At 38.4% G+C, this 24230-nt stretch overlaps 1 protein-coding gene across 1 annotated transcript; it reads right to left on the bottom strand.

Moving 5' to 3' along the window:
• Positions 1-326: 326 nt before the first annotated feature.
• On the bottom strand, positions 327-22007 carry LOC139119433 (arylsulfatase I-like). The gene is made up of 18 exons (XM_070683249.1): positions 21752-22007; positions 20193-20272; positions 16573-16690; positions 16240-16281; positions 15661-15763; positions 15089-15140; positions 14467-14570; positions 13361-13482; positions 12126-12190; positions 11007-11114; positions 10453-10516; positions 9364-9461; positions 8864-8997; positions 8560-8621; positions 7029-7143; positions 6480-6550; positions 4979-5110; positions 327-824 (listed from the first exon to the last, which is right to left on the bottom strand). The coding sequence occupies exons 2-18, from the start codon at positions 20241-20243 to the stop codon at positions 607-609; spliced, it is 1659 nt and encodes a 552-aa protein (XP_070539350.1). The 5' UTR covers positions 20244-20272; positions 21752-22007; the 3' UTR covers positions 327-606.
• Positions 22008-24230: the final 2223 nt, after the last annotated feature.

The following is a 24230-nucleotide window of genomic DNA, read 5'->3' as shown; positions in this document are numbered from 1 at the left end:
CAACATGGCAACTGTTTCTTGTTCTAATGCTTTTTATTGCCTTTGCAAATATCCCTCGTTTTACTTGTCGATGGGACCGGTTCATTGGCTTGTTGATAGCAAGTCTCGGTGAAAAGGACCAAACTTAAGTTGTCAACAAAAACGGTAGGTGATATATAAATATAACCTGTAAAAGGCCATGTTGACAAATTAAATTAACTTGGCATTTTGACAGGCTTTAGTGAGAGGGAGAGTAGAAATTAGCAGGGGACCAGGACAACAATTGAAACAATCAACTTGGCAGTAGTGACATTTGACTCGGGAAAGAACGACAAAGGCGACAGTATTCATAAACCAAATGATTTGGAGACAGTTTTTATTTACACAATCTACAGACATGAGTGTATTATATAGGAGATAACAAAGTAATCATAGCTGTGTTCATGTTTCATTATTTTACAGAATTCCTAAAGAAGCTAACATAAAAGTCAGAACTCTTGGTTTTTTCTGGATAAAGTTGTCACTAAAAATCATTGCGACCACCACCCAACCGTTGAAAGATTATGTCTATTGGCAAACATTGTGTTGAAATTGTAGCAGGTCGGCCGCTTGGTTCTCCAGATGGTCTTAGCCGAGAGCAGGAGGCAATGGAAACTCCATTGCCTGACACCAATCGGTTGGCCATAAGCCGGAATTGGTCGGAGCGCCCGCAGCGGGAAGGCTGCTCGGGTCATCGATGAATGCGCTGCCTTTAGCCTTGCCTCGCTCAGTGTTCAACGTCATTTGCATTAACAAAACGTTGATAATACTTGTAGAGGATATGTCGTTCATCTCCGTTTCGTCAACTGAAAAAAAAAATCGATCACGGACAGTTAAAGAGAAGAAATGTGACTTCAGGGAGCGTTCAGTTATTATGGCCGGTGTGGGCCAGCTAATTTATCTCGTGCCTATGTCAAAATCAGTAAACCCCTTACCAAATCAAAAGAAATCAATGACACCCCTTTACAGATTACAAAACTTCAATGGCTCGAACCATGTTTTTCGAGCGTACAGTTTCATGAATGTGTACATATTTTTGTCCTTTACATCATTTAGAGATAGGTTGTAATGAGTGGTTTTTAACATTGTACAACAGGGTTGTACATGCATTTAAAAACTGGCCGCTACAGGTACATATATACACTTTTGGGCGACAATAAATCAGTGGAAAAGTGCTTATTGCCGAGACCCTGCTTGTCTTCCAGATCTGCTAGATACAGTGAACTGTGTCTCGCTCGGCTCATAGACCTTAGGGACTGGTCAGTTCTTCGGCTGGGGGGGGGGGGGCCGGTGGATTATTTTTTGCCGACGTCAAAAAGTGGCTGACCCCCCCCCTATTCCAAATTTTGAAAACAGGGTGACCCCCCTATTCCAAATTCGAAAACAGGGTGACCCCCCCCGCACGCGACAACTGTAATATGTTATAATATAATACTGTAATTAATAATATATATATATATATATATATATATATATATATATATATATATATATATATATATATATATATATCGGTATATATATATATATATATATATATATATATATATATATATGTTATATTTTACATACATTTATATTTTAAGTCATTCTGTGTTTTAATGAAATTGTTAGCATGTCAGTTGTAAGATGGAATTGCAAAGTGTCAATCTTAAAGTTTGAATACAGTACATTTTGAATGAGCTGTGAATGTATTTCACACTTTCTATGCTTAACCAGATGTCCTGAACTGTAGTACAGAATGGATGTCAATCATTAATATCAAACAGGAAAAAGCAGTAAATCAAAAATTTTGATGGGTGTTAAGACTTGCCAGCCATCCAATTAAATCTCCTGAGGAACAATAGAGAGGCATTTTAGCCAAATCTGATGTGTGCAGAGTCTGAGATGACCTTTTCTTGTAACATTGATATTTGTGCATGTTGCTTTCTCATACTGAATTCTCATAGAGAGAACAGAAAAGTATCAGGAATTTGTCATGCTTTTCATATGAAATGCAAATTTCATAATAGTACACTTTCACTTAGCAAACATCAAGATATCTCTGGCATATATCTCTGATTTATTAAAGTATGGCGCCCGAAGGGCGCGGAGAAAAATATGAAACATCCTGATATCTCTGATATATATGTCTTGTATATTAAAGTAATGTACAGGAAGGGTGTGCTGAAAAATGTCTGATATATTAAAGTAATGCGCTTGAAGAGCACGCTGAAAAATATTGAACATACATATATCTCTGATATATGTATGCCTGATATGTTAAAGTTGGGCGTGCTGAAAAATATGTCTGATTATTAAAGTTACGCGCCCGAAGGGCGCGCCGAAAAATGCAACTGGATGAAATTTGTGGCTGACACGATGCATTTTAGGCAATGATGAGCCTGTGTCAAAATTCAAAAACACACTGACCCCCCCTATTGGGCATTTCAAAAACATGGTGACCCCCCTATCACCAAAGTCAAAAACAGGGTGACCCCCCCCCCATGAATCCACCGGCCCCCCCCCAGGCCGAGAAACTGACCAGTCCCTAAAACGGTTTTAAAGCCGATGCTCGGCAGAAGTTCAATTGTTATTGATAATGTATTTACATCATCAATCATCATCATCATCATCATCATCATCATCATCATCATCATCATCATCACCAGGGTGTACCTCTGGCTCTGACATGTTACTACCATTGCTTTGTAAAGTTTCCAAATAATTTAAAATATTTGTCTCTGTTTTCCTGCTTTTCTGTCCTTTCCCTCGTACATCACATGTCATTGCTGACATTTAGTCCACCTCCTTCCTGTCAGCAGATTTCAACCATGATCACTCAATTCTACACTGAAGCTCCATTTACTAGGAGTCACATTCATGCAAAACTTTGCATCTATACATAAATGCATTTTCTCGTAGAAAAGCTGCATTTTGAAATGTCTACCAGAAATATAAAAATGTCAGGCCATGTAAGGGTCACGGAAATGGCCCAGGATACAGACTTAGATATAACGGGCGATGCGCTGACCATTAACGTTCGTTTATTTGTGGGCAAGGGCGAGAGGAAAGCCAAAATTAACGGGCGAGTGTTACCGAGCCGTTAATTTGGCTTTCCTCGAGCCCGCGCCCACAAATAAACGTTAATGGTCAGAGCGGGTGTTTATTTCCATTATATTTCAGCGACCCAAGAAAACCGTCAAAATTTCCGAAAATTTCAGGACGACGAACGACAACTGGCCCCAGAAACCATGGAGGTAGGCAGAGACTGAGCAATACGCGACGCACTGTCACGCGCGCTGTAAGAATTGGCAAATCCAGGGATGTTTTCAGAAAAAAAGTATCTCAACTTGACCTTCAAGTGCTCCATTTTATTTTGTGATTGATTATGATTTACGTTTCAGCTGTAAAGTTACCATAATTTGAGTTGTTAATCTTATCATTTATATTCACGGGCATGTAAACAAACCGTTACTGTGTATTCGTGGTCAGTCACGTGGTTCAGCTCGACCAATCAAAATGCGACGGGCAGGGCATGGTAATATATTAAAGGATAATACAGAACACCTGATATATTTCTCACTCGTCATTATAACGTTATTCACAAAATACCTGGATTTATGTCCAAGAACATCGTTCAGAAGAGGTATTGACTGAGATGCTATGCTTTTCGGAAAAAGCAAATTTTTTCACAGGTTTTGAACTGACCATTATTTACTATACGTGACGTACGATCGTTAGAAGTACATTTTTGACAAAAAACACCAAAATGTATTGCACTTCACATCCTCTCATCCCGAAACTGACTGTACGACGAAACTACATCGGTTACAGACACACGTGTGTAACATTAATAATACTTGCAGACATAAAAAAAATCAACGTCAGGGATATTATTTATACATTTATACTCCTCCGTTAATGTATCTTAAGATAAATTTTGTGCATCTACCTCTTGTTAGATACCGACAGTACAGAAACCCAACCGCTCAAAGCGATTTTTAAACAATGCCATATATTCATTTTATACATAGAATTCACAAGTAAATTACCTTATATTAACTAAACGCTGCCTAGAACCTGTCGTTTCCAGTCTGCTCGCACAATTTTAATAATTATAGAATTGCAAAGGCTAGGTGTTATTGAACTTGATAATGCTTGTAATCAAATTTTCGAGACATGACTCCAAGGAACGAAAACGAGCGAAGAATCCTCTCTATTGCCATGAATAATAGAGTACACTGAAACGTGACTTTTAACTTCGGTGAATCTTTTTTAAATGAGATATTTTAAAATCAAGTGACCCCTTCCCCCTCTGTAATGTGCGAAAAACAGCATTGCCCTTATATGTGTGTCAAATTTAACATGATCATGGGGGTTTACTATGTGCTGTGACTTAACGCTCCATTTGGGGAGAAAGGATCAAAAAAAATTGTGACCGAACAGAACATGGATAAAAAGAAAGATACAAAGGTAGGACGTTTAATGAAAAGAAAAAGAAGATTTGTAAATTGAAGTCTTGGTAACTTTATTTTTCATGTATTTTCTACAAACTAAATGAGAATGTTATTGTAGTGTTTGAATGAATGTATGTATGTATGTATGTATGTATGTATGTATGTATGTATGTATGTATGTATGTATGTATGTATGATGTATGTATGTATGTAGTATGTATGCATGCATGTGCGTTATGTATGTATGTATGTATGTATGTATGTATGATGTATGTATGTATGTATGTATGTATGTACTGTATGTATGTATGTATGTATGTATGTATGTATGCATGCATGTGCGTATGTATGTATGTATGTATGTATGTATGTATGTATGTATGTATGTATGTATGTATGTATGTATGTATGTATGTATCTATCTATCTATCTATCTATCTATCTATCTATCTATCTATCTATCTATCTATCTATGTACAGATACCTATCATCAGTTTAAGACTGAACACCAGCATACTTACTCGCTAAGTCGAACAACAACGTCTGCGGTAAGGACACTGGTGGGGGTGGTTGTGGGCCCAAACCTGGCAAAATGATGTCATAGAAGTTCATTACAGGAGAGGACACGCCAGTCGGTATAGCGTAATGACCATCTGTCGAGAAACGAAGGCAAAAACAAACATGTTGGTTTTTCCTTGAACGCTACATAACATACATGCAGTAAAGAATAGAAGTGAAGTCTTAGCACTAAAGATTCAAAAGATTCATTTGAATTTACAAACTTTTATTGAACAGTTCGAAGCTAAGAAACATGGTTGATTTGTTACAAAGAATGTGTCAATATTGAATGTCACAGTATATTTTGATATGAAAGAAGTGTGTGTTAAAAACGGGGTCGAGCTGCTGGAGTGTCAGCAATTGTGTTGCAATGAAAAGAGGGATTATAATTATATTTTACAAAGTTGTGGTGTAAAAACTGGAAAAAGCGTATTTTTCATTGAATAATCATATTTTTTATATTATTTTTTTTATAATATTTTATTGTGTGTATATTCCATCTGAAAATTTCTGTGTACATGCTAAACATGAATATTTTGATATAACTGAGAGTGAGATATCGAGATATTAATGTGCACTATTTTTTGGCTAGTTTTTGTCACCATAATTTAGACAGCCACAGTCTTGCAAATGCCTTCGACTCGCTGGGGTGAAATCATACTCTAAATTATATTGGAGAATCAGAAAAAAGTTTCCAACTGAATATTTGGATAGTTGGAAGAAGAATTTATATGATGATTCAAGAAACATGGTTGTGGTATAACAACTTGCGTCGTGATAGAAACTTCAAATTTCACTTCGGATGCATATCAAAGTCAAGACTGAGTGGTTATGATCTCGGGACTGAATTAGGTCGGAGTAAATCTAGATTACCTTTGGATGAAAGAATTGGAAATGAAATAGATGAGTTACGTTTGTTATTTTCTGTGGGTAACACATTGTTGAAAGAACTGTACGACTTCAAAGAAGTGACTTTGGTCTGTCATTTCAGAAGAAGAAGAGAAAAAGGTAATGGATTTGTAGTACTCTGAAACTTGCTTTCTTCTTGACGAATACAAGTTTATGTTGAATCCTTAGTACATAATTGCATTGCGTCATGTCCAGTGTGTCTTGTGTCACGTTTTCGACAAGGTGAGGAGAGGATTTTAGGTACCGTACTGGTATTTCCCTGGCGGGAAACATTCAAACAAAATTGTCCCTTGGTAATTGCAGACGACATCACGATGTATAATGGCAACCAGAATGAGTTTTGAGGGTAGGTTTTACAGCTCCATGTAAGTATGGTTTTGTGACAGTGAAGATAATTCTTCAATGCAAACTAGCAGTATATTAAAAAGGGTAGCAGATATTAGCAACAAACTAGCAGTATATTAAAAAGGGTAGATCATTTTCTACCTGAAAATGAAAATATGACAATAAAGCATGCTCTGAACAAAATGTGAGAACAGTTTAAATCGAGCTTACTTGTTTCAGAGTCGATACGCAAAGGGTACCAGTAGGACGGTTCCCCATCGATCAACTTGAGGTCCCCTTCTCTGTAACGTAAAGTAATATAGAGTGTTTATTTGGAAGATCATGTTAAAAGGTAGATAACATGCAATAGGAAAGCCAAAATCTCGTACGTTAAATATAGGCCTTGTCAAGGCTAGAGTAAACTTTACTAGTTGACTGATTTCAAGTGATTTGTTTAACTTAGCCCTGCGTACAGGTCTGTGTGTTCCCGGCGTTATACGGCCTCCACACAGAACACAGACCTGTACGCAGGGCTATGTTTAACTATACAAGGCTAAAACGGGCACACACGACATCACGAAAGTTTTCTGCAAAATCTTGGAGATGATCTATCAAAACAATTAGGTAAACTAGGTTTGCGAGTTCATGTCTAGTGCTCAGAAAAATCGTCGATTGCTCCATTTTTGATATGAATAGATGGGTAAAAATTTGCCGCGAGGGGGTAACAATTTAAATGTGACGTCACATTACATCGATCGAGTTGCGACCTGTCCACAGTACCTGTAAGCGGCCTTTGAATCACGAATGTCATCCAAGGCCAGGACGACACTGCTTCTCGCCGATGCAGTTCCGTTAATCACCATGGCCGACTGGTCCAACCCATCAATATCGCCACCTTAATGAAATAAGATGGATCGAGACAAAATCCTTACAAGTAACGATTTCGCACACAATAATTTCATATTATTCCCTGATATTTTTCTTCGTTCAGCGAAGCGAAAATACGAGTGACATACTGATCATTTCGACTAGTGGTGACGTGGTCATTACGTCACGAGTACTGTCCGAGCTGAACGAAGAAAACTATTAGAAAATAAAATACTTATTACACGCACAAGCATCGAAATCGTTATTTTTGTGCAAAAGTAAGACACTTTCTGTTATGATTCTACGTTTAAACTTTTGAACTACTCTAGGAATAATATCAATACACTGTAGGCGAGTTGTCAATTATTTTTAGTCGTCGTCTACCCCGATTTTACAGATAGAATAAGCCTAGAGATTTACTTAAGTCACGTTATTGAACAAAAATCGACGGAGTCTCCGCCCGGCCTCACTCGATCCTGGTTTCCATGCTGGCGGAACCCACGGTAATGAGACCAGCTTTGAGTTGGTACAGTAAACCCTGGCTCTAACGACCATATTTGGGGACAGAGAAAACGTTCGTTAAACTGAGGCGTTCGTTCAAATGAGGTAATTCAACTCAAGACTAGCCTTCTCGGGGGACACATCACGTACGTTATAACCGACAATTCGTACTACTGGTGGTCGTCAGGGCGAGGAATTACTGTACTCTCCGAAGATTATTCATGTTATTTCTTTAGAATATACTCGTGTGTTTCATTTTTATTATTATTATTGTCAGTCTATGAAAATATTGATTTGACAACAAGACTTTTAGAGACTCAGCTTGCAACCTAATTCCCTTTAGTGTGATGGAAACTACCTCTACGGTATGAAAGCACTCTCGTGTGAAAACATAAGGACTCAAAATTAGCCAAGTTGATGTATTTTGTGAAACTGCAATAATTATGAGTGTTTTATGTCACAAATTTCGATCGTGGGAGAAATACCGGCCGATATATTGTTTGTGCATGCTGAAGATCGACGCAAAAAAGTTCCGACGCACCAAAATTGATGACATAGACGCAGGCTGTCGTGACGTATGACCAGAGGATAAATCCAGTATTTTTGTCAGGACCTGACAAACTTGACTCGTGCACTGGATAATCACACATTAAATCCAAACAAGCTTATAAATTGAAGTTCAAAGCTCTAGCGATTACAATTTGGTCACATGAAATAAATGCGCATCAAGGCATTTGTAACAATAGAACCTCATTTTTTTTCTCTTTGGCAAGTTGCTGCCATTTATAATGTTCCATTCCTGTCCCCGTGACACAAAATCAAATCTGTCGCAGACTTTTCAATCTGCGTCTGCCACTGCTGGCAGGCGCGATATATCAACGGAAGTTCTCTCCCTAAGTCCCCGAATTTGTGATATTTGCATGTAACTTAGCTGTCACCTTACCGATGTTAGCTCCTCCCGCAATGCTGCAAAGAGTTGGAACCCAGTCAACAGCATGGATCAACCTAAGATAAGGAAAATATGATCAGTAATTTGGCTGGTCTGACTATGCGATCTTAAATCGACGCAAGCGGTTTATCACAGGCGTGTTTGCCTCAGTAGTTGAATCGAATACTAAAGTATTTTATCGTTTTGTAAATTTATAAGTATTCTGCGGGATTATATTCGTTCTTTCATTGTCTTTGGATGCATCTTATCCCTGCGTGCATACATGCATATTGCCCAAATACCAGGTCTAATATCTTACCCGTCCTGCGTGCCATTCACGTTCAGCATATTGCCCCAAACGAAAGTTGGTACTCTCATGCCGCCTTCGTAACATGTACCCTTGTTGCCACGCAACGGAAAGTTGTTTCCGCCTTGCGATGCATCACCGCCATTCTGAAAGAGAACAGTTGCATTTTAGCCTACAGTTTACATTCCATGCCTGTAGATATTGTGTATAGATTACCTAGATATATAAATTTTCTTTTATGCATTATCGCAACCTTGACTCCTCTGCATACAGAACGTTGTTTCAAAGAGGTGCCTACTATCATAGACAGTAAAAAGGTTTTTTCCTGTCTGTGCTCTCAATAGTGGTATTTTTGGAAAGAGAGGGCTCTCGCTTGAGGGCGCTTTGTGCATCGGTTGACAAGGAGCGCCTTCGAGCGGTAGACCTTAGCGATTTCCAAAACACGGTCGTACACGGTTTCTTTCTTCATCAAGGCAATCTGAAATCTATGGAAATCAGAGTACTTTACTCACAGAACTAGTGAAGAGTATCAGTGTGTTGTCCAACATCCTCTTTCGCTTGAGGGCGCGAACAATCCTACGAACAGAGCTATCCATCATGGAGGACAATGCTGAAAGGACAAGACGAGTCGCAGGGTCAAGTTTTGAGGAAAGAAAACTGCCGTAGTAGTACAGGGATACACAGATAAATATTTATTCAGCGGGATTGTTTTGTTGGAGTTTCACGGGACGTACATGTCAAAATGTGAGTCGGATTGAGCAACCGAGAGAGGAGAAAAGATGTAGAGAAACGGCCATCTGTCTTGCACTGGCAGCTGCATCGAATTCCTTCCGCTGATTTCGTTTGTCTCTCTACCATCCTTGTCATCGGGAATAGAGTAAACCTGGTGTTTCTTGTTGTTGTTTATGTTGAATTTTGGTAAATATAATTGGCCTGTAAAGAATTACTTGGCCAGCTACGGTGTCGAAGTCGTTAAGCTTTAATACGTGTGATCGGACTCTATTTAATCGTGGAGTGTCGAAGAGCTCACGCACGTGACCGGGAGATTCAAATTGGATTGATTTATCATGGTATATTGTCAAATCGCCGTATTTCCACTCATTTGTTAGAAAGCCCAAATTAGATAATGTTAGGTCTCATCATAGCACATTAAATCGATCGCTTGTCGATGGGATTATTTGTCAGTGCCTTGAAAATTTGAAAAGTGGGCACTTCCCATGGAAGCTTTCATTCCGTGTGTGTACATAGCAAGAATGGACATCAGTGCAGTACTCAATCTTCCAGGCACGTCAAGGCCTTAGAAGCTCTACAATTATCATTTCCTTTTATAGTTATTTGGAAGGTTCACAGGTAGAAATGAATAAAAAAAAAGAAAATACTTTCATTCTTTAATTGTATCACCCAATAACAACTTAACAACAAAAACAACAACACAAATCGCCCAGACTCCTCTATTCGCAATGTCCTCCCGATTTTCATTGCCTCCCATTGCCTGTTACCCCAGAATACTCTCACACGTACACGGACGTGTGCGCGTATACCAAAGACTCACAAGCACGCACTCATTTGCACATACATGCACATACACTGAGTAGTCTTACCGAGGAATGCTTGACGATTTGGGTTGACCACACTGTTAAATCTTTCAAGCACATTTTCTGGGACCTGTTGTGAATGTAAAGGTTCAATATGCTGCATGAAAACAAATTGAAGCTTACTTCGAGTACTTGTCATACCAACGCCAACATGATATAAAGAGCAGTACACAGCGACACTTCACAGAGTATTATATAAAGTGAATGTAATTTGACGTTATACAGCAGTGATAATCCAAAATCTTTTTGTAGATAGTAAACCAATTCTCACTGACAATACACTTTCTTTTAGGATACCATTGCTACAGGTAAACGTTTGGGAAAACACTCAAAAACGTTTGGAACATGGTAAAACTGAGTACGACACCGCAGAACAGACGGTATTAGTACTAGACAGCATAGAATACAAAAGAGACGGTAAAAATCTGCATAACACCAACCATCAAACTTTAGAGAACTCAACTCAGCGACCAACCGAAAACTTCACAACACGACAGGATTTTACACAAAATGTGACAACACAACAAAGCATTTTCATTCTAAGAATAGTGACTTCTCACCTGATCAGGAGAACCAGACAACTGAAATGAATGGTACAAAAACAGTGGATTCTTGGAAGGTCTTCGGTGTCTTTTGATGATCCTGACAGAACGTCTTGTCAGTTTTTCCTGAGCAAAGTGAAAGTTATCGGCAAGTAGGTAAGACCAAAATTGAGGTGAAAAGGCGCAATATGTCTCGTGGATAGACTAAAGAGCAATTATAGGATAAAATATATCCTTTATGCTAAACATTAAGGAGCTCATTGTGTGTTTTTTTCATGAAGATCAACTATATTAGTGACCCAAACGTAAACTGATAGTATGATAACACAGACTTTGGCGGTCATTTTGAATTTCAAGCACGGGGAAATCTCAGGCAATTTACTCAGCCAAGTAAATTAATTTAGTGGGCCTTCAGTCTTATCCTTGGTTCTGAAGGAAGTACATTTACCTAAAATGTTCGTCAGGTAAAGTTTATTACTATAAATCTTCGATCGCTATAGCTGTTGATTTGCCGCAACTTTTTGTTCTATTTGTGAAACAGTTTCTGGTTAATAACCAGATACTGTTTCATAATATGGTTCTTAAAGTGTGTTGGAGTGCCTCGTATTCGGTTTGTCATCACAGACTGTATGTAAAGTTGTACTTGAGTTACTTGAGTTCGTTTATCAACAACAACAATCCATATTGGTACACTTCATACCAGTACACTGCGTTTGTGTGACTGAAAGACCAATACTTTGCATTTCATAACACCTTAGGAGGAGGAGGAGGAGGAGGGGGAGGTCATTGTTGATGAAAGAAATGATCTCTTTTTCAAGAACAGAACTAATAAACATTTCATTATAATTTACAGCCATTGTCACTGTAAGCTCCAAATCTTACATGCATGTCGTTATGTGTTAAATCGTGTTCAGGAATGGACAGAGATTTCATTTATGTGGTCAAGTATGTCATATAAGTAGAGGAAGATGTCAATAATCTAGGCGACATAGGCCCTCACAATATTGAGATTTGGTCTTAGCTATGTCTAGATTACCCCTCCCAGAATTTTGGTTTGTTCCTAGCCCAGGGGTGACTAGGTCTGGGTTGTGATCGTCGACAACAGATCATTGAAATGTTGTGCCTCTGTTTTCTTACCGCCAAATGTTCATTGTCTGCTGGGACAAGATTCCCGTCGTTATAGAGATCGTACGCAACTTCTCCTGCGGAAATGAAATAAAAAATACATTTTTAAATCTGACAAATGTAGCTGCTCTCAGTGCTCTTTGAAATCGATTTTTGCAAACTTTATGATATTTTCTCTGTCATTATTTACCGATACATTTTATGTGAGTTTTGCATTCTGTACCGAAATATCTACCTGATTCCCCTGTATCCGCCTGTTTGATTGCCTGTCTGTCGTCTGTCTGCTTCCCTGTCTGTCTGTCTGTCCTGCTGTGTGACTTTCTTTCGTTCTTTGTCAGTCTTACAGTGTATCTTTTGTCAATCTCTCCGTCTATCTATCAATATTGTCAGCCAGTTTTCTCTGTTTACGGAATGAAGCCTCGGCTTACTAGGTTGAGAATTTCGTACAAATTATTTTTCAAACAGTTGTTATACTTCGTACACAGGTACTTGCAACGTTGCTTGGATAATCGATCGAAGACCGAAAGCCGAACCTCTGTAGAAACCATTTTGAAGTGTACTTTCACACCCATAATCCTTTGTACTGTACTTGCAGGACTGACATCCTGACTTTCAATGGCGAACTTGCAACGTTAATATGGAGAAATAGCTAGATTTTTCGCCTAGATTTGGCATATAACAGTCAAGAGAAGTTACAAAAGTAGAGATTTGAGCTTTTTCAGGCACTTCCGATAGATGAGGTTATTTCTTTTAGAGTGGATGTTTTATTTTGTTTGTTTTGGGCTTCTCGCCGATATGTTGTGCCAACCCTTCCATACTTTTAGTTACTAAGTTCTCTTCGGTCTCCGGTCTCACTCCCTCTCCTCCCCGGCCTCACTCCTCCCCTCCCCCGGCCTCATTCCTCCCCTCCCCCGGCCTCATTCCTCCCCTCCCTCGGCCTCACTCCTCCCCTCCCCCGGCCTCACTCCTCCCCTCCCCCGGCCTCACTCCTCCCCTCCCCCGGTCTCACTCCTCCCCTCCCCCGGCCTCACATCGACTCCCTCCCCCGGCCTTCGATCGACTATCCAGGCTGCTCTCTATACATTTACGGTTTTCGTGTGATTTCCGTTCCGAGCTGAGCAGCGAGTTGAATAAAATATATGATATCTATCGCTGATGAAATAAGGTCCTGCAAGAACATAGTCATCATAAGAATACTGAATATATAAAGCGCAGCAATGACGTGCTGTTTTGTCCTTGACATTCACCTGTCAATGGGTCAAACGATGTTTTGTCAAAGAGGTCATTCACGTCAGTATAGGTTCCGTAAAATGTGTCGAATCCACGATTTCTTGGCAGGTACTCGTCTGCGCAGAATCCAAGGTGCCACCTGACGAGAGTAATTTTAGACCAAATAAACCAATCAGTGAAGAGAAATAGAAAGATAAACCCAATAGAAGCTTTTAAATTCGGTATGAAACAGCACTAATATTCGTAAGATTGAAAACAAAGAACGTAAACAACATGAAGACTTGGGCCTAAATATATATTGGAAAGGAAATATTTTACCGTCCCGATGAAATACAGAATGTCTGTATTCAAGAGAAAATAAAAGATCACAGTCTGAAATAAACTTATTTTTAGAAACAATGAATGGTGTATGAGTTTTTAGATGGCCAAGAGAGACGTTACAGTAATTACAAGAAAAACGAAAGTGTTCATAGAAAAAAGAATGACAGTCCTTTATAGGATGATAATCCTCAAAAATGGCACTTGTTGTTGTTGTGTTATTGATGACCGAATGCAGACCGAATACGTCATCATCTCCCCAAAGCAATACGCCAACCATCAGGGGTGCCAACTAGATCTGTGGACGCATCTTGAGAAATTTATTCAAACAAACTTAAAGCCTTGTTTCTTCTTTTGTTAAAAAAAATAATCACACAACTGCCTTTTATATATATATATATATATATATATATATATATATATATATATATATATATATATATATATATATATATATATATATATATATATATATATATATATATATATATATATATGGATCCTGCAATCTTCAGACAGATAGAAAACATCCTAAGGATAAAAATAGTCTGACGATTGCTAAATGCATGATATAATTACTTTGTACTTGAAGTAATTGGTGTTATTATTTATAACTCTCTGTATTTAGAACCGAGCAACATAATTGCCCACAAGGACATCTGTGTACATGTCCATTTATACAAGGAACAAAATTTGAAGTTTGTCCAGCGCAAGATACCCCCTATAACAAATTCAGAGCCGTATGTCTGGCCATTCCTCCACCACCACCCCTAACCACCACCACCCCCGCTTTTTGGTGACTTACTTTCCTACTCCGTGTGTACTGTAGCATAGATCTTTCAGTTTTTGTGGAAGAATGGTGAAGTTGGTAGGCAATCCGTAAGGCTGACGAGGGTAATGTTCCAAATGCTGTCAAGGAAACAGAAAGTATAGTTACCCCAGAAGACGCACCACAACAAAGACAATGCAAGGTTAACAAGATGTCAGTTTGGTAATGTAGCAGACGATAGGGAAGATGGTCGATATTGTAAAGACTGCCATGAACGAGCAAGTGGGTGAATTATTGAAATTTTGCAGATTATATTAAAATGTAAGCTGTTTCTCCCATTGCCGGCTCTACGTAATCGGAATGAAGAGAATATTCAAAGAGGTATCGAAATGTGACATCGATGTCGTTATATGGAAATTTTGGGGGGAAAGTTTACAGGAAACTTGAGACACATCTTGATTCTAAACTTCTGTACTTTATGTGGTTTGCTGTGTGTCGTGTGTGTATGTAAAAATAAAGAGTTGTGAGGGCTACATCAGGTGAACTGTAGTGTTCGGACGAGTCATGTAGAAGAAAATGTGTACCATCTATCTTTAATCGGACCCTAAATTATAGGTGAATGAAAAGTCCCGCCAAATACAGTTTTCAGAGTTTGTACCTGCATTCCAGTACGATGGGGATATAAGCCGGTGAACAAGGCATTTCTTGTTCTGCGAAGAAAGCAAACGTTACGGTTTACCCAATAAATAATATGCTCGTTTCCAACAATCTTACAGATCCTATTTATACCCATAGCATCAACCCTTTTCAAAAACAAAGCTTGAATTCATCATTCCATTTGTACCCAGCGAACATAAAACTATATTCCCGCAGAAACATTTCTTAGAAGAGTGCATCAGAATAGAAATGAGCGACAACTATTAGACCGTGTATCTATGTGTGCATATCTTATGCAAAGGAGTAAGCTGACAAACGTATAATACGAGAACCATTTGATTTCAGGGGTGGAGGAAATGGGTACGACAGCAAATTTACCTTTTTTCCCTACTGTCAGTTCTGCATAAAATTATTTTTTCCGTATGCAGACCTGCTGCAACAATTGTTCTCAAGCCATTACAGGATTAAATTATTTTTTCTCCTGCACCTGCTGACAATCCCCCAAAACCTCCACCCCAATAAACCAAATGGTTCTCCCTTAAGTACAGGAATGGCATATTTAAGCTGACTCACGGCGTACTTAACGGCAATACGTAGGAATTATTGAACTCGACACCCTTCTCGGCCAGGCTGAGTAAAAACGGTGTGGATCCATTCTCACCGAAATCATTCCAACCTGTAATATCATTTTCAAACAAGCGTAAAGCAGGAAAAAATATATATGAAAATAGTTAATATGCAGTGACATTAATAGTTACAGTTTGGGTCTGTCCTTGACCTCCCATATGGGTCAGACACGCTCGTTAAAAATTCACGAGAATTGGTGCAGTCGGTGAATAACGTTATTTCCTTAAAATTAAATATCCGATGGCTTCGACTGCACACATACGTAGTCACGTGACACATCATAAAAGAAACAAATGCGGACCGATTATCATCCTGGGGCATTTATCATTTATTTACGAAAATAGTTATACAAATTGTCGCGCGTTGAATTATTGTGATTTCTGCCATGATTTATCAAGACATGTGAAATTATTGCACAAAGGAAAAAAAACTAATTCATTGCTGTCATAAATTCTATGATACGATTTCAAGGCATAATCTTTCTCTATATTTGAGACGTATTATTGTACAAGTCTTAAGACTTACCGAAATCATCGGCTACAAAGACTATGATGTGAGGCCGTCCCGCTGTAAAGTGAAATTTCGGGGGTAAATTAACGGAAAAAGAAGGAAAAAAAAGAATGCCAAATTCATACGTAAAACCAGATATTTCACCACCACCCCACCCCTACCCCACCTCCATGATAATTAAATACCTTTTCTACTACTTCCGCTTTCAAATTGCTGTCGTTGGTAACCAGTGCCAATCATTTACCCAGCATGCCCATTATTTTAAACGCCTATCATCGATTCATTACGCATAGCTTTATGACAGAGGGACTGTGACAGTTTCTTCCTTTGGATTCATGACCTACCTACCTCCACATGGTGGCTCTCCTGGTCCACCCTCTTCAGAGGAACTCTTGCTGTGTGAACCACTGCTGTCGCTACCACTGTTGCTTCCATGGTGCCAATATCCGTTGCTTCCATTGTGCGCCTGCGTAGAAATCCCACAACCAGAAATCAATCGTGTGTGGGCATGTATTGACTGGCCGACTTTAGAATGTTCAAAGTCTGACAGATGGACAGCAAAGTGAATTTCCCGTTGTTAGAAAATATTGATCGAATTGAAGTACGTAAAGATAGCCATCAATTGAATAAAACACAAATAAATGGTGATTGCGACAAATTTTTCAGTTCTCAAAGAATGTAACATTTGTTTAATACGTCATCTGCTTACAAATTATAAGAAACGTGGCGATATTCATCTATATTTGGACAATAAGCCGTCTTTTGATCAGGACGATGCGCGAAATGTCAATCAGCCTCAATTTTTTTCCACCGTTGAATACCCTGACATGAGCCAGCTTTGCATATTGTCACGGAATAATATGTAGCTGTGAAATTTATTAATAGGTGTTTCAAAGATTGGTGTTATCGTTCCAACTCGTTTGAATCAGCGTCATCGTGTTTTGATAGATACATTTTTCAACAATGTATTAAGCCTGAAAATTGTATAAGGGGAAAGATATACCATACACATAAACACCGCATTTTGTATGCACCATGTGGTTGGATGAAACATCTAAAACATTATTAGTTCAATTTCTAAAAGAAACCCCATTGACATTTTCAAAGAGGAAGTTTTCTGACGACATGTTTGTTTATTGAAGAGTTTTGGAAAGTGGTGTACAAAGGAGTCTACTTCCTGTTTAGCCATTGATCAGAGGAAAAGATAAACGAAAAATACAAAGTACTAGTAACAACAACATGGATTAATACCGAAAGTAATTTAGAAATGTGTATTTTAGTTTGTTGGTGCAGCGAAAGCCTAAACTGCCCCATATAAAATGAAATTATTGGAACATGGTTTATTTTTGTAGGAACAACATGTTCCTTCTAGAAGACGGATATGAGATCCCAGTCCCGTATTCCACAGTGTTTCTGACTTCTATGGACTCAGAATAAAACACCAATTATCAGTATGTTTCAACTTAATTTATGATAACTGCGAGATCAGAAACTTTACTGAGTTCTAAAAGGACATGTTTGTTTAAAATCTTGGCCATATGACATTTATCAAAAAGATCAGTGTAAATACTATACAATAGTATTCACACAACGTGTATTGCTAATCACTCTCCTACGCAAACATTGTATTGTATGTAATGTATTAAAGTGCCCATGATGTGAAACGTAGGTGTTTAATCCATGTCACTGAAGTGTTTGGCGGTTAAACAAATAAAGACATATCGTCGCATCAGTGTAAGCATGGATGTAAAACTCTTTTCCTATCTCCATGGTAGATTTGGTTCAAGTCGGTGAATTTTCAAATACAAAAAAGATTTTCAATAGCTTCTCTTGTGACTCTTCTATTTCATATAAAAAAACTTTTTAAATTTTGTCAGTCAAGGTCAGGTTTTCCCTGCGATCGAACGCGTTACCTTTGAGTCGGCGCAGTGTAGGTGAGTAAGTTTCTGTGATTCCGGGTGAAACTCACCTGTAATGCTGTATTGCGTTCACCCCACTCACACGTTTCACATGAAAACAGAACACAAATCATTGCGTTCACCCTACTGACGCATTCACAAATCACAGACTTGAACCAAATCTACCTCCATGGCTTAAAGGTATACTGTCACCTGTTCCAATTTTGCCACAGTTACCATGGAAAGAGAAAATCTAACCAATCACAGATTTTAAGCGGGTGGCCGCTTCTTAAAAACAGCGCCCTCACATGGGCATTTTGAATACCAATGAACGCCCTTTGACCATATATGGGCATATTTAGATTACAGATGACTGTATATCTTTAAGCAGCCCACAACTGACATTTTGGTTGGAACACAGTCCCTCCACGCACTGTGGTTGAAATCACTCTTCCTCTGAAAATGGTTTGGAATGAATTATGGATAAAATTCAAACTAAGTACAATCCTTGTGTACGACAATTCATGAACATTTGTCAGAATTTATTTCACATTCATTTATTGCCTGCATTGGGGAATTGTGGTTAGGCTCTCTTTGTGCAGAAATTAACAGACACGACCTGTTGCACTGACACACTGATATTTGGCGTGACAGACGACTATAATAAGTAGATGCCTGAAATGGCATGCAAAACTGCACGTGTTCCAAGATGAATTGTCCGACCAACAATCTTTTGAAAGTTGGTACAGATTTACGTTTCAACAATGTTTTCCGGCGCGACGTTAACATTTTTGGCCTGCTATGCAGAGCAAGTTAAAAAGCCAATACCCGCTTCTCATAAGGTATGTATGCCGCTATATTACTAAGACTTTGTTACAGTTGACGATTTAATTGAAAATTCAGTACGAGAAAGCAACATACACTAATATTTCACAATACATTTGACATATTTTAGAAAGAGAAAAATCACAAGATATTTTTCCATTCTCCTTGATGCATTGTTTTCCTTCCTGTCATAGGTTTTCAATTAAAAGTGTTCTTTCATGAGGAAAATGATAGTTAACATACGGCAGTTTTCGTTATTATTAGCTGTGATTTTATTTTTTCAACATTAAAAGAAAAGGTCCTCTCAGACACTGTACACATCAGATTCGACAACAAGGTCCTCTCAGACACTGTACACATCAGATTCGACAACAACGAATGAAAACAGCTCTCTATTGTCTTCTCAGGAGATGTAATTTGATGGCTGGCAACAGTCTAAATACCAAGTGAAGTTTTTGATTTACTGCTGTTCTCTTGTGATGTTAATGATTGACGTCATTTACGTAGAACAGTTCTGGACATCTGGTTATGCATAGCAAGTGTGAAATATATTCACAGCTCATTCAGAATACTGTATTCAAACTTTAAAATTGACACTTTGAAATTCTTATATAACTGACATGTCAGCAATTTCACCAAAACACAGAATAACTGAATGTTTAAAGTATAACTAAAGATTATATATATATATATATATATATATATATATATATATATATATATATATATATATATATAATATATATATATATATATATATAATATCTTTGTATTTCACCTTTTTTATTTACCGTTTGTCTCGGGGTGACACCCTGTTTTTCGAAAGTTGGAATATGGGGTCGGCCACATTTTGATGTCTGCAAAAACTTATCCACCGCCCCCCCCCCATGCCGAAGAAACTGACCGGTCCCTAATTCCTCTGCGGATCTGATAAAATGTGAAGTACATGACATCGCTCTGCATCGGGGGAGTAAACAATCCATGTCGGACCTTTAGGCCTACTAAATGGGATCATTCTCTGTATTTAACCGATGACTTCTGGCAAGTCGGAACATTTTGTGTACTACCCCGGACAACTACAGATACTACCAATCGGCTCAAAATCTGTCAGAGGATAGATGAATAATACATGTAAGACTTCAATACTCTCAACGAAGTAGCGCTATGATTCGTTGACAACCCTGTATTGGACCAATCGAAACTGGAAGGGTCAATAAATTTTATACCGGACCAGTGAGCACTTACCTGGCAGTGACAAATGAGGAGAAATGCCAAACAGACGACGAAAATCTTCATCTTTTAGTCAAACCTTCAGTTATCGAAATCTGCAAGGAAAACCAAGTCTACCACTGTTTCTCTGAAATTCTTTGAGCATTATTCTAATCACTCTAGTTTATTTGCTCCCGTCATTTTCTAAAGCAATGGAAAGATACCAGCTGTTTCATCAACGCATGTTCATCGAGGACAAGGGCTTATATGAGTATTTACATCGTAACAATCTCATTGACAGTTTTTGTTGGATATCACTTCACGGCTCCATCGATCCATGATACTTTGTAATACAGTAACCCTTTAGACTAGATACTTTACGCTGAGAGAGTGCTTTTCAGTTACATTAACGAAAATATGCTGTTTTGCTCAAGCAACAAACAAAATGGTCCTGGACTGAAAACTATCAAACTCAAAATTTCTAAATTTATGGGCAACAAGTAATTAAACTCACTTATTCACAGTACCCGATGTTGATTCTTACCTTCCGACCTGCCGCCTTTCGATAGCGGCAACCGATTCGCTATTTCTTTGCCCGGGGCTATTCTGAAAATTATTTCCAGGGACAAAGTCGTCCTCTTTGTGGGAATTTTACTTACAAAAATTGATAACCTTTGTTCTAAAAATCAGCCATTAACTCGAATAATGTCAATGCATCACATTGTTGGTATCAAACATAGCCTATCTGTCCAATAGGTCGAGGGTTGCAGTTTGCCGGCTAACATATATTACCCCTAGATACGCGAAATTATGTCGTCACCCTATGTTTTCTCTATCTTTGTTAGCGCTGTTGAATGTACATTTGTCAAACTGGGATTAAGCTTGTTTCAAGATAGTGCAACGAAAATTGATAGAAATATATCCCAAAGAACACTAAACTACTTTTTGTCTACTCTGCACTCACTCATTGCGGAAACCAAAGTGAAATTTACAAAAAATCAAAACACGGAATATACATCATTGAAGTATATTTCAGCCTGCCAAGGTCCGAACAATAACAAAAAACCTATCGGATGGTAATCCCTGCCCCGTTTTTAAAAGCGATCAGAAAAATATTGAAATTCGTTCGAAATGTATTTGAATCGTGGCAAGCTGTCGTCGCGGAGTGGTAGCCCGGGGCAGAGTGTGAATTTTGTAAACACAGGCACGCGTTGTGATACTCTGGTATTGGGTGGACTCAACCATGGACAGTAGAAGCTCGCTTCTACTGTATGTGACTCAACATGAACGTTATAGGCTGATGATGATATGCAGTTACTAGTTCTGACAAACTCATGTGTCATTTCGAACAAGACTATCTCCTCGAGGCTTCAAAGTGTGTTCCGAGTGATCTTCTGAAGTGTAAATATTATCACTTTTCATTACAGAGTGAGAATTCGTCTCTTTTTTCTTTACAGTGTAAAACCATAAAATCTTAATTAATTTTAGAAATTAAACACGGATTCCGCTCATTAATTAATGTAACACATAATAAACTTATCAGAAGTTAAAGACTCTCATAATATGTCAGTATGTCCATAAATGCATGTACTCACCGAGACCTTTAAGCGACTGTGGCTTCTTTCAGTCGATACTTTGCCAGTATATTCTGTCTTCTGTAGAGTTGGATGATTTTTTCTGCTTCTCACTCACTCTCACCCTGTTGGCGGAGGATGAACAGTCGGGGCAAAACCAACAGCTCTTATAAGCGGCGGGGTAACACGTGACACATGCTGTCATTTCGCTGTAAAATTCCGACGAGTTTCCATAGAGACGCTCATCTACACGTCAGCCGGAATGCAATTTCTGGTTTTGACGTGCACTTTTTTCAAAAACCTCTTCATTGTAAAAATTTCGTACTGCAAACGTCCTTTGTCATAGAAAAAGTCATCTAAGTACTTTTGTTATATAATTATGATTAATATGAATTTCAAGGGGACGTGAACGAAGAGACAGTGCGTTTTGCTTTTTTAATCGAAAATTATAAACTTGCTCATGGGCTAATTTTCACCAAAGTGGGGAAATTTTCTATGAATTCTATTGTTCTTTAATCCTGTGTGCTTTGTGTTGCTCTTTCCAAAATGCTTGACTCAATCAACGGGAGGAACATTTGACGGCACCTCACTGTTCCTTCCTGTTCGACATAAGAGTTGATCGCTTTCGATTCTGTCACACTTTGTCGCGTCTTTTGCAAATATTTTTTTTACATTTGTTTATAGCACTGTATTGCATTTCTAAAGGATAACCAGGAAACTTCAGATTCTCTTATCGGAATCCCATTGGTTATTGTGTCGGGAAGTGTTTCGAATTGGAAAGTGTTCTCTTCAAGAGCGAATGAGCTAATTTCAGTGAATAGTTTGAATTTTATTGTGAAGCACAATTAGCAATAGCAGCTAAGATCCGTTATTCACACAAAAACTGCCTGGATCACAAGATCAGAAAAATGTAAACAAACAAGTCGCTTAGCAACGAAAACAAACAATATTATAGTAGTTTTTTTTTCCCTATCGATCTGACGGCTTTGAACAGTAAATGAATGTGTAACCCTATTCTGTGGATGTAAGTATTATCGTTTGTCAATCTGCCTGTCTGTGTCGATTTCGCTATCTTCTTGTTCTTCGATGTCAATGTCACAACCATCAATCCATTCTCTGTCTACCTGTATCGCCTTTTATATCTCAGTATCTATTCATATTTCTCTTCTTCTGGTCTATGTGAATCTGATGTCGCAAAATATGGAGTTATCGATACAGCGAATATGTGCGAAGCTTTTGAAAAAATCATACATGTTCATTTACAGACAGACAGACAGACAGAAACAGAGACAGAAAATATATCTGTGTGATAGAGAAGCGTTCCTACGTTGTCATTCGAAGGTCAACTATGAATGTCAATGTGTCAACAAACTTTTAACGTTTGAGAATGGTCTACAGGTTACACTGTACTACAAACATGAGTAAGACTTTTGCCCTTTGAAGGAACTTTTGTGTATACTAATTCACCTAACATTATAGTTTGTGTACGGGGGGAGAGAGAGAGAGAGAGAGAGAGAGAGAGAGAGAGAGAGAGAGAGAGAGAGAGACAGAGAGAGAGAGGAGAGAGAGGGAGGGGAGGGAGGGAGTTGCAATTGGAAGGTCAACAAATGAGTGACAGCGTGTCTACGGATGTTTAATAGTAACAATTAACGGTTTACATTTGAAAGAAACTGCAAACATCGTTCTCTTTGTCTAAATGTTCATAAAAACATTAATAAAACAAAAATCTCCATAAGCTTTCCAGTTCTTTTCCTGTCATTGTACTGAACACGTATGGTGTTATTTGCACTTCGATGTGAAAGTGTCCACATGCCATTGTAACCTTCAGCGAATAAAAGGTCACCTGATATTGTTCCAGTTTTCAGATGGCTGGCTCCAGCGTTCTTTTCAACTCTTTGAAGAACGCAGACAAGAAATAGGACGCACTCTACCTATTACAAGGATGGTTAGAGATTTGCATGATGAGAAGAGCGAGAGTTCGATGAAGCCCAATTTAATGCCTTGTCACTTTCCCTGATGCCAAATTTGCTGTACCGCTCAGTCACAATCGTTTTGTGGACTATCGAGATAGCAACTCGCTAACACAGGCTCACTAGGGATATTTCTCCTTCGAATTCAAAGAGAAAAAAGATATATTCAAAGATTCACGTATGGAATAGCATGCGGTCATAAAGTCATCTCTACCTAATATGTCTTTCGCATAAAAAATTAACTTGGAGCATTTTGTCTCCAGTAAAAATGATCAGAATGATGTATACACTAGGCAAACTTCATGGAATTAGAATGTTAGTTATAAAATTATATTTACATATCATAAAAATTGACTTCGGTTTAAGCTCAGGAGTGTTTGAACTGAGCATGTGGTAGTTGTTTTATGAACCGAACAATGGCCATGACCTATTTCCTAGGTCGTTTTAGGATGTTTAGTCATCATTAGCTTTGCCTCACCTCTACGAAGGGCATTTGAAATGTAGGTTGCGGATGTTGAGTGGGGCATAAA

Source organism: Ptychodera flava, chromosome 19, assembly GCF_041260155.1.
Source record: "Ptychodera flava strain L36383 chromosome 19, AS_Pfla_20210202, whole genome shotgun sequence".
NCBI lineage: Eukaryota > Metazoa > Hemichordata > Enteropneusta > Ptychoderidae > Ptychodera > Ptychodera flava.
The sequence above is the reverse complement of the archived record's forward strand: the minus strand, read 5'-3'. Positions and strand labels throughout refer to the sequence as shown.